A 16,819-nucleotide genomic window follows, 5' to 3' on the forward strand; every position below is an offset into this window, starting at 1 on the left:
TTGCGCAGAAATTTGTGTGTAGATAATGGTACCCCTAGAAGTAGGAGCAAAGCTTGAAATTGTACTATTGTGATCATAGATACTGCCACTAGTATTATGTTGCTTCGGGACCACTCCTAGATCTTCACTCAACGAATCACCCTCTTCGAAATTTGTTTTTGTTTTTTTTTATTATTTGTGTCTTTTTGGTTGTTTTTGGAAGACAACCTCATGTCATGATTGATCCGCACAATGATCAGAAATACACCAATTGGGTGACAGTACAGTACCTTATTGAGATGAGCCAGCATTTGAGAACTTGACAAAAGAACTTGAAACTGTTGATTGCTGGTATGCCAAATACTAATTGTCTTGATTATGAACCAAGAGACTGTGTGATTGTTCTTACGCTCAGGTTGCCTAATAGACAGGTGGGAAGGACCATACCAAGTTTTGATGACAGCACTAATGGTCGCCGAAAGAGAGACTTGTGTCCACTCGTCCCACTGCAAGAAGGTCGCTGACCCGGAGAGAACGCGTGACAAAGTAGTTTATTGCTCACATTCATCGAGTTTGAGTAGTTTGGTTACTGTGTGTTCCAAGTGAACTGTGTGTTCAAAGAGCAAGGTGGAGAGCAAAGTGAACTGTGTGTTCCAAGTGAACTGTGTGTCCAAAGAGCAAGGCAAAGAGATCGCAAAAGTATCACCAGAGACTCTGTTCCGTGAAGACTGAGAGGCGGCACTGTTGAACACTACCTGAGCGTACTAAAGGATTGCAGGAAGACCAGTCATTGTAATTGATTTGTTATGAACAAGAGTTGTTTTGTTCTATTTCTATTTTTCCCGCTGACAAACATTTTCTTTCAGGATATTCTATTTTTGCGAGGTTTTTTTATGAGGAGTCGAGTGTGGGACTGGAACTGGTTCTGGAGGAAGGAGTGATTTCCTTATAGGATCCCAGGGTTAGCCGATCAGTTTGTTAAAATCAGAGAAAAATCAAAGTTCTAGTAGTTATGGAGTTCAGAGGTAATCAGGAACAATCAGACAATGGCTATTCACACATTGCAGATAAAGAGCTCATTAAAATATGTAGAAGAAAGGTTTATGAGTGGCTCTCCCCGAACTCCGAAGGTTTATGTTATTTAGGAAGGACATTACTTATAACCCTTGTTCAATGATTAAACAGACCTAGCATACGTTCCAGAAATGGAAACAATGTTCAGAAAATGATAGGAATATATAGATCATGAAAATTTTATATGTCACTGTCACGATTTGTTCATGTCTTTTTCATCTACCAAGCAGAACCTCAATCGAATCCAAACATCAGTGTACAAAGACGTAGGTACATGTATGTGTGAAATGTTCGTTGCAATTCAGACATTATAGGCCAAAGCACTGTCCCAGCATACTCTATAGGTTGAATGTTGTCCCACACCCAACCAGTGGTCCCGTGACCTCCGAGTGCATATAGAGGATGTCTCGTCCTCCTCCCTGACTTCCCCAAATATAGTCAAGTGTCTGATTTGCGAAATGCATACATACTTGTGTCTAGGTCACCGATTATTGTATAAAATATTTTTTTCTTATGTTAATAATTGATGGCAGTTATTGTTTGCTGCCAAAGGGTGGACTGTTTAAGTAAAAAAAAAAAATACATAAAGAGAACATACAAACTACACACATATAAGTCGCTATACTTGCAAATACACGCAGCGAGCACAGCAATATATGGTAACACACGCATTTACACGGACATGCCACAGAGATGGATTCGACACTTATCTCATACAGTACATAATTATAATAATATCAAGCGCCAGACATCATGATGATTTAGAATTGTATATGATGGAGTGGTGTCATGTATGTGTATTATTTGAACGAAACCAGATAGACCATTCACATTTCCTATTAAAGCAACCAGATTGATGTGTAGATTCATTTGATACTTGTTATTAAGTTGTAGGACATTGCAACAAATAGTTATTATTATATGTATAAAAGCTAAAATCACTTTTATTAGAACAATAGATATTCCAAACAGGAAACTCAGGCCAGCCCCTTTGGATGTCCCCAAGGCTGAACCTGTTCAGCATATACAAAGGAACTGGTGACTCATCGTGAATCCCTCCCCAAGAAACTAGATAACACATTGACCACACAGGAAGTTAGTGGCTGTCAGGTCTGAGACGATGATGGACTTGCTGGCAGATCAGTTCCTGTATTTATTTACAGAGAGAGAGAGAGTGATATGGAAAGATGAATTTATATAACTTAAGGATAATGGTATTGTATGTTGTCATGTAACTGTATGTAACTTTATGTATTAACTGCTTACTGTGTGAGTTGTAATCAAGTAACTATAGGTATACTGTACTTTGTAATATATATTGAATCCATATCTTTTTAATAACAAATATGTACATCAATGAGCTTTGGAACTCAGATAATGTGTGGGTGTATTGTTTTCTCTTATGGGATGCAGTGTTTTGTGATGTATAGCGCACATTCATGGGATATGGTAATAAGAGATGCAGGCATTTACAATATATATTAGAGCGGGCATTTTAAATATTTGTGAGAAATCAAAATGGCATTCTTACTCCATTGCAGTGCAGGCAAATATGGACGAGATCATCCATATTGGTCTGCATGCACAGGCGATGGGGCACCAGCGACGAACGAGCGCGGAGCCACGCATCGTTCATCGCTGGTACCTCCACACTGAACGATATGAACGGTATCTCGTTCATTAATGAACGAGAACGTTCATGTCTTTCAGTATTATCGCCCAGTGTGTAGGGCCCTTTTCTTACTTTAGCACATTACTTTAGCACATTAGTCCTGTATAGATTAGGTAAACTCTTCTAGTTTTGGAAAGTGACTATTAGGATAATATCTATAAAAACATCACTCTGTGTATTAATATGATTTACTATGCTCTGTCATAGTTGAAGCAGTGTATATTCAGCTGTGTTAAGGTGTGTGTGCAGGGCTGTGAATGCTGAAAAACAATGTACATTAGGACACAGTTATCAAGATCAGACAATAACCAAACACAATGCTAGATGTGGTCATCGTTTATCTGGATTTACCAGCTATCTTATTCAACGTCTTTTTCCTTCCATACTTATGACTTGCACATTTCAAAGATTATGCAAAGGTGTATCTTTCAATCTGAGGTTCCAATTAGCAAGCAAAAGGCTAGCCAAATCTATCTAAAAACAATGTATATTAAAAATGAAAATCTAAGACCATATTAATTTTTAACATTTTATTCCATTCTCAATTTATAGGAAAAAGTGCACTTTGAATCAATTCATGAAGATATACAAATTGTAAGTTCAACTGTCATATACGTACATAGGAAGCATGGGACTGAGAGATCTAAAGAATGTTTTTGTAGTATCCACGGGATTTTTACTAATCTTTACTGCTTTTGGTGGTCTTCAGACACTGCAGGTAAAGTACCTTTTTACAACAAAAAATATTACTTTGCCAGGATCTTATACATTTTGTATCATAGAGTATTTTATCTTACTTTGGAACCAGCATCCAGAACCTTAATATTTTATCTGTTACCCAGGATACATCTCTGAATATTTTTTTTTCCAAACTATTTAAAAAATGTAACAGCATAAATGTCTTGAATACAAATGTATTTATTAATATGCTTTAAAATATAACTGCTTTTAAATAGCATTCAGCACAATTGAAATCTTTTTTTTTTCCATAGATGTATGTATGAACATGAAATAATGTTTTTCCTATACAGGTTGAGTATCCCATATCCAAATATTCCGAAATACGGAATATTCCGAAATACGGACTTTTTTGAGTGAGAGTGAGATAGTGAAACCTTTGTTTTCTGATGGCTCAATGTACACAAACTTTGTTAAATACACAAAGTTATAAAAAAATATTGTATTAAATGACCTTCAGGCTGTGTGTATAAGGTGTATATGAAACATAAATGAATTGTGTGAATGTACACACACTTTGTTTAATGCACAAAGTTATTAAAAATATTGGCTAAAATTAACTTCAGGCTGTGTGTATAAGGTGTATATGAAACATAAATGCATTCTGTGCTTAGATTTAGGTCCCATCACTATGATATCTCATTATGGTATGCAATTATTCCAAAATACGGAAAAATACGATATCCAAAATACCTCTTGTCCCAAGCATTTTGGATAAGGGATACTCAACCTGTATCTGTTTTCTTACATTTTTAATTAGTAATTTTCTCATTGCAGAGTAGCCTAAATCCTACTGGAGGCCTTGGTACTGTGTCCATAAGTGTTACATATGGTGGTCAAATCTTCTCTGCATTGGTACTTGCCCCTTTTATCATTAGCAAACTGGGATGCAAATGGACTCTTGTAACCGCCACATGCCTGTATATCATCAATACATTGGCAAACTTCTACCCAAGATGGTAATATGAAATGTTATAAAAAGTTAATGATAGTAAATAATCACAGATATAACAATGATACTGTACTATGCTATGATACTATGCTTAGGGAGTAGCAAAGGGACATAAATGTTATTACAGGAGTACGTGTATTTATCAAGACAGATCTCTGACAACAAAGTATTGAATGGATGTCTAATGATTGTTTGTCAAGGTTTTGTATTATTAGTGCATGGCCAGTTCAAATTTTAACCTGAGGTCTAATATATTTTATTACAGCCTTTGAGTGGAGGACAACATTTTTTTTGAACATTAATAATTTCGCAAACATTTTTATCTTGTTAAATTTCATTAACGGCAGTCACATTTAGATTAAATGTATTAACAGCTGAAAATGGCTTGTTCCTCTGTCATAAATAAACCGCTCAACATCTAAATCGTAACACTACAAAAGCGACACAATACAATAATGTACTGCAGTCAGTGACAGATTGGTGTGCCAGGATAGTCCACTGTCGGCTGGTCAAATTGCCGCAGAACCGGGCCACTTACATTGTGTTCTGGGCCGCGTTTACCGTTACAACAGCGGTCAGCAGCAGAGCAGTTTCTGCGCATCCGCAAATGGGACAATGGTGCCATAGTCAAACTGGCCGCGGGAAGGCTGCGGTGCATGCATGGCCACAGAAGCTCCTCCCATGGAAGCTTGTAAGTGACAGCTTCTATGCTCCTCCAACGCTGTGCAGCTTATATCCGGGAAAAGGATGGACGGTGGTAACAGGTGACTCATAAAGTAAGTAAAGGCCCATACACAATAGATGAGAAAATAAAAGATCTCGCTCAGAAGGGCCGATCTGAGTCAGATCTTTCACAATCTCGTCAAGTGTGTACACTAAATGTCATTAAAGATGCACGCTCGCTAAACATGTACAGACGAGGGAGATCCTTGTTAACGACAACCATGCTGCATGTGTATGTACTTGCTGATGCCACCCTGCTGGGTCTGCGCCGCCGCCAATATCAGCTTCGGCGGGGATCGGGTAATGTGTATGGGGCTTAAGTGCGTCACAGACTCAGCCTGTCCATGGGTATATGGCCACAGAGCAATGCCCCCTACACACGATGACCCGGCGGGTGAAGTTTCTTCACTCTCTGAGGTCACCTGGCCCCATAGCCCTGCATGCTAATATGGACGAATGTGGGGAATAATGTGTTTTCTTAATTTCCATTGGGGGGACAATTTTTTTGTTGTTCTCTGTGGGGGCCAATGTGCTTTTTTTCTGTGTTACCAATGGTTGTTTTTTTTCCTGTGTGGGCCAATGTGTTTTTAATTGCACCGCTCATGTGTCCTGATGCTGTTTGTACAGGGTTACAGTACAGATTCACACTCACACACCAAGAAGTGTATTAGAAATGTGTTAGGCTTCCCTAGGTGATTACAGGAGGTTGGCTAACCAGACGCAGTGTTAATGTATTATGGGCGTGTTGCTGATAGTGGCTGTGTACAGAAATGCTGAATCACTCATTGGATGCCATACGCAAATGATCTGCACCTAGCATAGGGCTGGTGAAAGTTTAAATGGTGTAACCGATGGTAGTGTCTAAAGATGCACATAGCATGATTGCAGCATTTGTTGACACTGACAGTGGGTGTCTCAGTCCTTGCACATTAGGACACAAGAATGTACTCCAGGGAAGTGCATTGTAGCGCCATTAGTATAAAGTCACAGACGCAACTGCAGCAAAAGACGTAAGGAAGGCTGCAACTGCATCCAACTCAAAATCAGACCCTATAAGGAGGGGGATCCTGCCCCCATTACAGACCACACCCCCTCAACAGATCACACCCCCATTAGGGCTGCTTCCATTAATTTCTCTGGCTAGTTTTCCATCCCAATCCGCCTTTGATGGCAGTAAAAGGTCATCTTTATACTTACTTTCAACTTATCTCTCTCTGCTTCCACATCTCTACCTCCTAAGGCTACCATCACTAAGGCTGGGTACACACTGTCCGATGTGCACATGATATATGGTACGAGCCGCCGGCTCATACGATATATCGGTACCCTTGGACAGTGTGTACATGTGATATTGTACACGATGTGTGCTCCCGCAGGTCATGTACAATGTCACATATCCTTTGTTCTGCACTTGAGAGCAGAAGATATGTGACAGCCCTGCATGCTCTGGGATTTGGGTGATGCAATCACCACTGATACATCATACAGTGTGTAAGCACTTACGATATATCGTTTGCGAGGTCGCATCAGCCCAACATCTTACAGTGTGTTCCCAGTCTAAGTGTAACTTTGAGGCTATTGACACCACATCCCTGTCCTCCCTGTTCGACTCACTTCTCTTTCCTAGTCTCTCTCTCATGTGCTGAACAAGCTACATCCCTATACAATGCATCCCTTACTTCTGTTCACACAAAATACACCAGATATCTTCAAAAATGCTCATGTACTGCCGAGCGACAGTGAACGAAATCATGCTCTAAAGCAGGCTTCCTCCATTTCAAACTTATGCTCTCATCCTTCAGTGCTGCCCTTTTCCTCGCTAAACAGTCATACTTCAAGAATCTCATCTCCTCCCAGTCCTCGGTACCTCTTTGCAACTGTCAACTCTCTCCTCTGCCCACCCCCACATCATCTTCCCTCCTCACTGTCTGCTCTTGATTTTGACATTTACTTCACATCCAAGATATATATCAAGACATCATGTTTCACAAGACCATCAGCAACCAGCCACCTCGTTGACCCTTTACAGACTATCTTCCGTGCGCTCCACTCCACTGAATCTTCCCTCACAAAAGTCTCCAATGACCTCCATGCTGCCAAATCTCTTTGCTTATTCTGACATTGTGGACCCCCCTCTCCTTCTGCAAAACCTTCACTCCCTTGATCTGTGTGATACTGCCCTCTCCTGGCTGTCCTCCTACCTCTCTGACCATTCCTTTTCTGTCTCCTCTCATGAAACCACCTCCCCCCACTTCCACTAACTGTAGGTGTCCCCCCAAGGCTCTGTTCTTGGTCCTCTCCTTTTCTTTCTCTACACGTCTTCCTTAGGTGAACTCATTAATTCTTTTGAATTCCAATATCATCTCTATGATGAGGATACTCAAATCTACCTTTCCTCTCCTGACCTCACCCCTGCTCTCCTCACTCATATCTCCAAATGTCTCTCTGCTATCTCTTTTTGGATGTCCCAGTGCTTTCTAAAGGCTGGGTACACACAAGCCGATGCAGGAATGCCGGTGATAAGCCACTATATCGTTGAACGATATACCATTCAGTGATATAGTGCATACACACTGAATATTATTGTTCAGCGATAACGATCAGTGAAGTCACCGTCTGCATTCCCAGACAGGCAGCTCAGCCCGACATTGACGGGTTGAGCTGCATGTCAGCTCAATATTAGTGAACGCTGAACAACGTGCAGGAGCGAGCATCATTCATCGGTCACCATTATTGCTCCCATACACACTGGACACTATAAGCCTAAAAATAAACGATAACGACATTTATGTCGTTATTGTTTATTTTTTAGGCTGAAATCTCCTAGTGTGTATGGGTGCAATAAAGGTGACCAATGAATGATGCGCGCTCCCACACGCTTTAAACTTAACATGTCTAAGACTGAACTGATCATCTTCCCACTCTGCTGCATAACCTCACCTCCCACAATTTCATTATCTATTGATGGCACTACTATATCCTCTATCTGTGCGCTGTCTTGGAGTAATCCTTGACTCCTTCAAACCACACATTCAGCACCTCTCACAAACCTGCCATTTTTATCTCAAAAACATTTTCAGGATCAGACCCTTTCTCACACAGGATGCTACTAAGACTCTTATCCACTCACTGGTCATTTCCAGACTGGACTACTGTAATCTCATAACTGATATTCCTGACAAATGTCTCTCTCCACTCCAACCGATCCTCAATGCTGCAGCCTGGCTCATCTTCCTCACCAAACACACTACATCCACCTCCCCTCTCCTACAAGCCCTTCACTGGTTTCCCTTCCCTTTCAGAATCCAATTAAAAATTCTCACACTCGCTTGCAAAGCCCCACCCACTCCTCTTGCATAGACATCTCTGACCTTATCTCCCATTACACTCTCACTCATCCTCTTCGATCCGCTAATGCACGCCACCTCTCCTGCCTACTGATTACTTCCTCCCACTCCTAACTTCAAGATTTCTCACATGCTGCTCCCATTCCCTGGAATTCTTTGGTCACTACACTAATCTATACCTCCTCGGGTGGTGGCGTTGACCACCACCCAAGTGGGGGATCCGGGCAGTGGTCGGGATTACGTCCGTCTGCATTTCATCGGCTGTCAGGATTCTGTTATCAGTATCCTGACCGCTAGGAATCCGACAGCCGGCAATGTGATTGCCTTCCCTCTGGCCATACTCTCATCAACAAACCGAGGACACTTACTATGGAGCTGTATAATCAAGGGGCCAAGGGCCTAATTCAGATCTGATCGCTGCAGCAAATTTGTTAGCTAATGGGCAAAACCATGTGCAGTGCAGGTGGTGCAGATATAACATGCGCAGAAGGAGTTAGATTTGGGTGGGTTATTTTGTTTCTGTGCAAGGTAAATAGTGGCTGCTTTATTTTTACACTGCAAATTACTGTAGTTTTCAGTTTTAATACACCCCATCCAAATCTAACTCTCTCTGCACATGTTATATCTGCCCCCCTGCAGTGCACATGGTTTTGCCCATTAGCTAACAAATTTGCTGCTGCGATCAGATCTGAACCGGCAGCCTGTGTCCCTAACTAACTACAGCACTCACTGATCACAGTGATCGGTGCTGCTGCAGAGTACCCGAGATATCTGGCTGGGAAGAGCAATTAACAGGCTTGGATGGGGACCACTGCTTTGAAGTCCGATATCGGTTCCCCAGGGCCGATTTTCAAAAATCTGGTATCCCCGGAAAGAGGGGACCCTCAGCTATCATCCTAGGGCCCTTCTAATCCTGGGTCCCTTGGGCAAGTGCCCATTGAGCCCATACAAAAAGACATCCCTGAGTGCATATGTAATGAGCGATGGGGCGTCATGACCAGGCCCGGAGCTACCCACTCAGCAAAGGGATGCAGTGCAGGTAGGCGCCAGGGTGGAGATGTGCTCTCCCTGCCCTGCATCCCTATGCCGAGCCGCCTGCCCCCCCTGCTGCTGCCGGCTGCTGTGCCTGTCACACTGTGACAGGCAGCAGCGCCGGCAGCTTTAAGTGTCCTCTCCCCCTCCCTGACTGTGTAACAGCACGGCCCCTGTGCAGGAACTGAAGACCCCAAAAAGGGACAGAGCTACATGGAACGCAGGGGCGGAGCTACGCGGGACCAGGCTGATCATGATGAGGAGGAACAGGAGGATGGACAGCTCAGGCCAGCCACACTTCCTTTGGTAAAGAGAGTGAGTGAGCTTGAGAAAGTGTGTGTGTATGTATGTGTGTGTGTATCTATATATATATGTGTGTGTGTGTGTGTGTGTGTGTGTGTGTGTGTGTGTGTAGGGGCAGATTGGGAACAAAAAGCGGCCCTGGAAAAATTTGTACTAGTGGCCCCACATGGGCAGCACCAGAGGTGTAAGGTCTAGCCATGGGCCATGGCAGCAGCACCCTCCCCCCAAGACTTTCCAGATAGTGGGCATGTCCAGCATCAAGGGGGAAGTTAAAAAAAAATAAAATTAAATATTATGAGCAAATTATATGATACACATTCAGAATTTCGGAAACTATATAATTCTTTAGAAAGATATATTTTCTTGCTTATTACACCAACCGTATCCCAATCACTATTCACTCAATCTTATATGTCAGCCAAGCAGGCAGACAGAACATACACTAGATCATCTGCAATCACAGGCTAAGTGGCAAAGTAATTTTCATATATGCAAATTATTTTGCATCTTATTCATTATGTCTATAAAAAGGACCACATGTCCTCAAACAAAACAGGCCCCACGAGTGCGTCGGCCCACCGGGGATCTTCCCTATGGGCCCTATGGCCGATCCGCCTGTGTGTGTGTGTGTGTGTGTGTGTATATATCAGTATGTGTGTGTATGTGTGTATGTGTGTATATATCTCTTTGTGTATGTGTGTATGTATGTGTGTGTGTGTATCTGTTTGTGTATGTGTGTGTGCAGGGGCGGAACTGTGGGAGGCAGTGGAGTCGGCTGCCGCCGGGCTCCTGACCTCAAGGGGGCACATCTCCTCCACTGTCTCCCGCTGACGATCGCTCGCTGCTACTTTTTTTTTTTAATGATTCTTACAGACGGAGGAGCTGTGTCCGTGACACGGAAGCTGCCTCCTGTATATACAGAGAGCTGGCACTGGCTGCAGCTAGGGGGAGCTCCAGAGCGCAGCTCCTCCCGGCCCTTCCAGTTAAGCAAGCCAGCCGAGTGAAGCTCTCTGCTCCCCCATCAGGCTGATGATAGCCAAAGGTAGGCACTGGCCTCAAGCTGCACTGTGGTGGGGAAGGTGTAGTTGGGGGTGCTGGGAGTGGGGGGGGGGGGGGCTTTGATAAATGTTGGAAGCACTGTGTATTGTGTGTGCATGTTTTAAGTGATGTGTGTGTGTTTTTTTATTTTTTAAGGAAAGTTGTGTGTTCAAGTAAAAGAAGCATGTGTGTGTGTAAGTGAGAGGCATGTGTGTGTGTGTGTGTGTGTGTGTGTGTGTGTGTGTAAGTGAGAGGCATGTGTGTGTAAGTGAAAGGCATGGTTGTGAGAGGCATGTGTAAGTGAGAGGCATGTGTGTGAGGCATGTGTGTATTAGAGATGAGCGGGTTCGGTTCCTCGGAATCCGAACCCGCCCGAACTTCAGCTTTTTTTACACGGATCCGAGCGACTCGGATCTTCCCGCCTTGCTCGGTTAACCCGAGCGCGCCCGAACGTCATCATGACGCTGTCGGATTCTCGCGAGGCTCGGATTCTATCGCGAGACTCGGATTCTATATAAGGAGCCGCGCATCGCCGCCATTTTCACACGTGCATTGAGATTGATAGGGAGAGGACGTGGCTGGCGTCCTCTCCATTTAGATTAGAAGAGAGAGAGTGAGATTGAGACAGAGACACTTTATTTACTGGAGCTTAGGAGTACTAGAGAGAGAGTGCAGAGTTTACTAGTGACTGACCACTGACCAGTGACCACCAGTGCAGTTTTATTTAATATAATCCGTTCTCTGCCTGAAAAAAACGATACACAGTGACTCAGTCACATACCATATCTGTGCTCAGCCCAGTGTGCTGCATCATCTATGTATAATATCTGACTGTGCTCACACAGCTTAATTGTGGGGGAGACTGGGGAGCAGTTATAGGTTATAGCAGGAGCCAGGAGTACATACATATTATTAAAATTAAACAGTGCACACTTTTGCTGCAGGAGTGCCACTGCCAGTGTGACAGACCAGTGACCTGACCGCACTGACCACCAGTATAGTATACTATATTGTGATTGCCTGAAAAAGTTAAACACTCGTCGTGTGACTTGTGTGGTGTTTTTTTATTCTATAAAAAACTCATTCTGCTGACAGACAGTGTCCAGCAGGTCCGTCATTATATAATATATACCTGTCCGGCTGCAGTAGTGATATATATATATTTTTTATATCATTATTTATCATCCAGTCGCAGAAGACACAGTACGGTAGTTCACGGCTGTAGCTACCTCTGTGTCGGCACTCGGCAGTCCATCCATAATTGTATACCACCTACCCGTGGTTTTTTTTTTCTTTCTTCTTTATACATACTACATCTCATTATCATCCAGTCTATATTAGCAGCAGACACAGTACAGTACGGTAGTCCACGGCTGTAGCTACCTCTGTGTCGGCACTCGGCAGTCCATCCATAATTGTATACCACCTACCCGTGGTTTTTTTCTTCTTCTTTATACATACTACATCTCATTATCATCCAGTCTATATTAGCAGCAGACACAGTACAGTACGGTAGTCCACGGCTGTAGCTACCTCTGTGTCGGCACTCGGCAGTCCATCCATAATTGTATACCACCTACCCGTGGTTTTTTTTTCTTTCTTCTTTATACATACTACATCTCATTATCAACCAGTCTATATTAGCAGCAGACACAGTACAGTACGGTAGTCCACGGCTGTAGCTACCTCTGTGTCGGCACTCGGCAGTCCGTCCATAATTGTATACCACCTACCCGTGGTTTTTTTTTCTTTCTTCTTTATACATACTACATCTCATTATCATCCAGTCTATATTAGCAGCAGACACAGTACAGTACGGTAGTCCACGGCTGTAGCTACCTCTGTGTCGGCACTCGGCAGTCCGTCCATAATTGTATACCACCTACCCGTGGTTTTTTTTTCTTTCTTCTTTATACATACTACATCTCATTATCATCCAGTCTATATTAGCAGCAGACACAGTACAGTACGGTAGTCCACGGCTGTAGCTACCTCTGTGTCGGCACTCGGCAGTCCATCCATAATTGTATACCACCTACCCGTGGTTTTTTTTTCTTTCTTCTTTATACATACTACATCTCATTATCATCCAGTCTATATTAGCAGCAGACACAGTACAGTACGGTAGTCCACGGCTGTAGCTACCTCTGTGTCGGCACTCGGCAGTCCATCCATAATTGTATACCACCTACCCGTGGTTTTTTTTTCTTTCTTCTTTATACATACTACATCTCATTATCAACCAGTCTATATTAGCAGCAGACACAGTACAGTACGGTAGTCCACGGCTGTAGCTACCTCTGTGTCGGCACTCGGCAGTCCATCCATAATTGTATACCACCTACCCGTGTTTTTTTTTTTTTCTTCTTTATACATACTACATCTCATTATCATCCAGTCTATATTAGCAGCAGACACAGTACAGTACGGTAGTCCACGGCTGTAGCTACCTCTGTGTCGGCACTCGGCAGTCCATCCATAATTGTATACCACCTACCCGTGTTTTTTTTTTCTTTCTTCTTTATACATACTACATCTCATTATAAACCAGTCTATATTAGCAGCAGACACAGTACAGTACGGTAGTCCACGGCTGTAGCTACCTCTGTGTCGGCACTCGGCAGTCCGTCCATAATTGTATACCACCTACCCGTGGTTTTTTTTTCTTTCTTCTTTATACATACTACATCTCATTATCATCCAGTCTATATTAGCAGCAGACACAGTACAGTACGGTAGTCCACGGCTGTAGCTACCTCTGTGTCGGCACTCGGCAGTCCATCCATAATTGTATACCACCTACCCGTGGTTTTTTTTTCTTTCTTCTTTATACATACTACATCTCATTATCAACCAGTCTATATTAGCAGCAGACACAGTACGGTAGTCCACGGCTGTAGCTGCCTCTGTGTCGGCACTCAGCAGTCCATCCATAATTGTATACTAGTATCCATCCATCTCCATTGTTTACCTGAGGTGCCTTTTAGTTGTGCCTATTAAAATATGGAGAACAAAAATGTTGAGGTTCCAAAATTAGGGAAAGATCAAGATCCACTTCCACCTCGTGCTGAAGCTGCTGCCACTAGTCATGGCCGAGACGATGAAATGCCAGCAACGTCGTCTGCCAAGGCCGATGCCCAATGTCATAGTACAGAGCATGTCAAATCCAAAACACCAAATATCAGTAAAAAAAGGACTCCAAAACCTAAAATAAAATTGTCGGAGGAGAAGCGTAAACTTGCCAATATGCCATTTACCACACGGAGTGGCAAGGAACGGCTGAGGCCCTGGCCTATGTTCATGGCTAGTGGTTCAGCTTCACATGAGGATGGAAGCACTCAGCCTCTCGCTAGAAAACTGAAAAGACTCAAGCTGGCAAAAGCACCGCAAAGAACTGTGCGTTCTTCGAAATCCCAAATCCACAAGGAGAGTCCAATTGTGTCGGTTGCGATGCCTGACCTTCCCAACACAGGACGTGAAGAGCATGCGCCTTCCACCATTTGCACGCCCCCTGCAAGTGCTGGAAGGAGCACCCGCAGTCCAGTTCCTGATAGTCAGATTGAAGATGTCAGTGTTGAAGTACACCAGGATGAGGAGGATATGGGTGTTGCTGGCGCTGGGGAGGAAATTGACAAGGAGGATTCTGATGGTGAGGTGGTTTGTTTAAGTCAGGCACCCGGGGAGACACCTGTTGTCCGTGGGAGGAATATGGCCGTTGACATGCCTGGTGAAAATACCAAAAAAATCAGCTCTTCGGTGTGGAAGTATTTCACCAGAAATGCGGACAACATTTGTCAAGCCGTGTGTTCCCTTTGTCAAGCTGTAATAAGTAGGGGTAAGGACGTTAACCACCTCGGAACATCCTCCCTTATACGTCACCTGCAGCGCATTCATAATAAGTCAGTGACAAGTTCAAAAACTTTGGCCGACAGCGGAAGCAGTCCACTGACCAGTAAATCCCTTCCTCTTGTAACCAAGCTCACGCAAACCACCCCACCAACTCCCTCAGTGTCAATTTCCTCCTTCCCCAGGAATGCCAATAGTCCTGCAGGCCATGTCACTGGCAATTCTGACGAGTCCTCTCCTGCCTGGGATTCCTCCGATGCATCCTTGCGTGTAACGCCTACTGCTGCTGGCGCTGCTGTTGTTGCTGCTGGGAGTCGATGGTCATCCCAGAGGGGAAGTCGTAAGCCCACTTGTACTACTTCCAGTAAGCAATTGACTGTCCAACAGTCCTTTGCGAGGAAGATGAAATATCACAGCAGTCATCCTGCTGCAAAGCGGATAACTGAGGCCTTGACAACTATGTTGGTGTTAGACGTGCGTCCGGTATCCGCCGTTAGTTCACAGGGAACTAGACAATTTATTGAGGCAGTGTGCCCCCGTTACCAAATACCATCTAGGTTCCACTTCTCTAGGCAGGCGATACCGAGAATGTACACGGACGTCAGAAAAAGACTCACCAGTGTCCTAAAAAATGCAGTTGTACCCAATGTCCACTTAACCACGGACATGTGGACAAGTGGAGCAGGGCAGGGTCAGGACTATATGACTGTGACAGCCCACTGGGTAGATGTATGGACTCCCGCCGCAAGAACAGCAGCGGCGGCACCAGTAGCAGCATCTCGCAAACGCCAACTCTTTCCTAGGCAGGCTACGCTTTGTATCACCGCTTTCCAGAATACGCACACAGCTGAAAACCTCTTACGGCAACTGAGGAAGATCATCGCGGAATGGCTTACCCCAATTGGACTCTCCTGTGGATTTGTGGCATCGGACAACGCCAGCAATATTGTGTGTGCATTAAATATGGGCAAATTCCAGCACGTCCCATGTTTTGCACATACCTTGAATTTGGTGGTGCAGAATTTTTTAAAAAACGACAGGGGCGTGCAAGAGATGCTGTCGGTGGCCAGAAGAATTGCGGGACACTTTCGGCGTACAGGCACCACGTACAGAAGACTGGAGCACCACCAAAAACTACTGAACCTGCCCTGCCATCATCTGAAGCAAGAAGTGGTAACGAGGTGGAATTCAACCCTCTATATGCTTCAGAGGTTTGAGGAGCAGCAAAAGGCCATTCAAGCCTATACAATTGAGCACGATATAGGAGGTGGAATGCACCTGTCTCAAGTGCAGTGGAGAATGATTTCAACGTTGTGCAAGGTTCTGATGCCCTTTGAACTTGCCACACGTGAAGTCAGTTCAGACACTGCCAGCCTGAGTCAGGTCATTCCACTCATCAGGCTTTTGCAGAAGAAGCTGGAGACATTGAAGGAGGAGCTAACACGGAGCGATTCCGCTAGGCATGTGGGACTTGTGGATGGAGCCCTTAATTCGCTTAACAATCTCGATCCTAGATTTAAAGCCTACCTTGGATCTCTCTTTCCGGCAGACACAGGTCTGCTGGGGTTGAAAGACCTGCTGGTGAGAAAATTGTCAAGTCAAGCGGAACGCGACCTGTCAACATCTCCTCCTTCACATTCTCCCGCAACTGGGGGTGCGAGGAAAAGGCTCAGAATTCCGAGCCCACCCGCTGGCGGTGATGCAGGGCAGTCTGGAGCGACTGCTGATGCTGACATCTGGTCCGGACTGAAGGACCTGACAACGATTACGGACATGTCGTCTACTGTCACTGCATATGATTCTCTCAACATTGAAAGAATGGTGGAGGATTATATGAGTGACCGCATCCAAGTAGGCACGTCACACAGTCCGTACTTATACTGGCAGAAAAAAGAGGCAATTTGGAGGCCCTTGCACAAACTGGCTTTATTCTACCTAAGTTGCCCTCCCACAAGTGTGTACTCCGAAAGAGTGTTTAGTGCCGCCGCTCACCTTGTCAGCAATCGGCGTACGAGGTTACATCCAGAAAATGTGGAGAAGATGATGTTCATTAAAATGAATTATAATCAATTCCTCCGCGGAGACATTGACCAGCAGCAATTGCCTCCACAAAGT

At 44.2% G+C, this 16,819-nt stretch overlaps 1 protein-coding gene across 1 annotated transcript in view; it reads left to right on the forward strand.

The window, feature by feature from the left end:
• Nucleotides 1-9,730: 9,730 nt before the first annotated feature.
• The window catches only part of LOC134910977 (protein unc-93 homolog A-like), a 140,660-nt gene continuing 133,571 nt past the window's right edge, over nt 9,731-16,819 (forward strand). Inside the window, exon 1 of the mRNA XM_063919370.1 lies at nt 9,731-9,836. Coding sequence (XP_063775440.1) covers nt 9,731-9,836 — 106 coding nt within the window. The remainder of the gene's footprint in view (nt 9,837-16,819) is intronic.

This window comes from Pseudophryne corroboree, chromosome 4, assembly GCF_028390025.1.
Source record: "Pseudophryne corroboree isolate aPseCor3 chromosome 4, aPseCor3.hap2, whole genome shotgun sequence".
NCBI lineage: Eukaryota > Metazoa > Chordata > Amphibia > Anura > Myobatrachidae > Pseudophryne > Pseudophryne corroboree.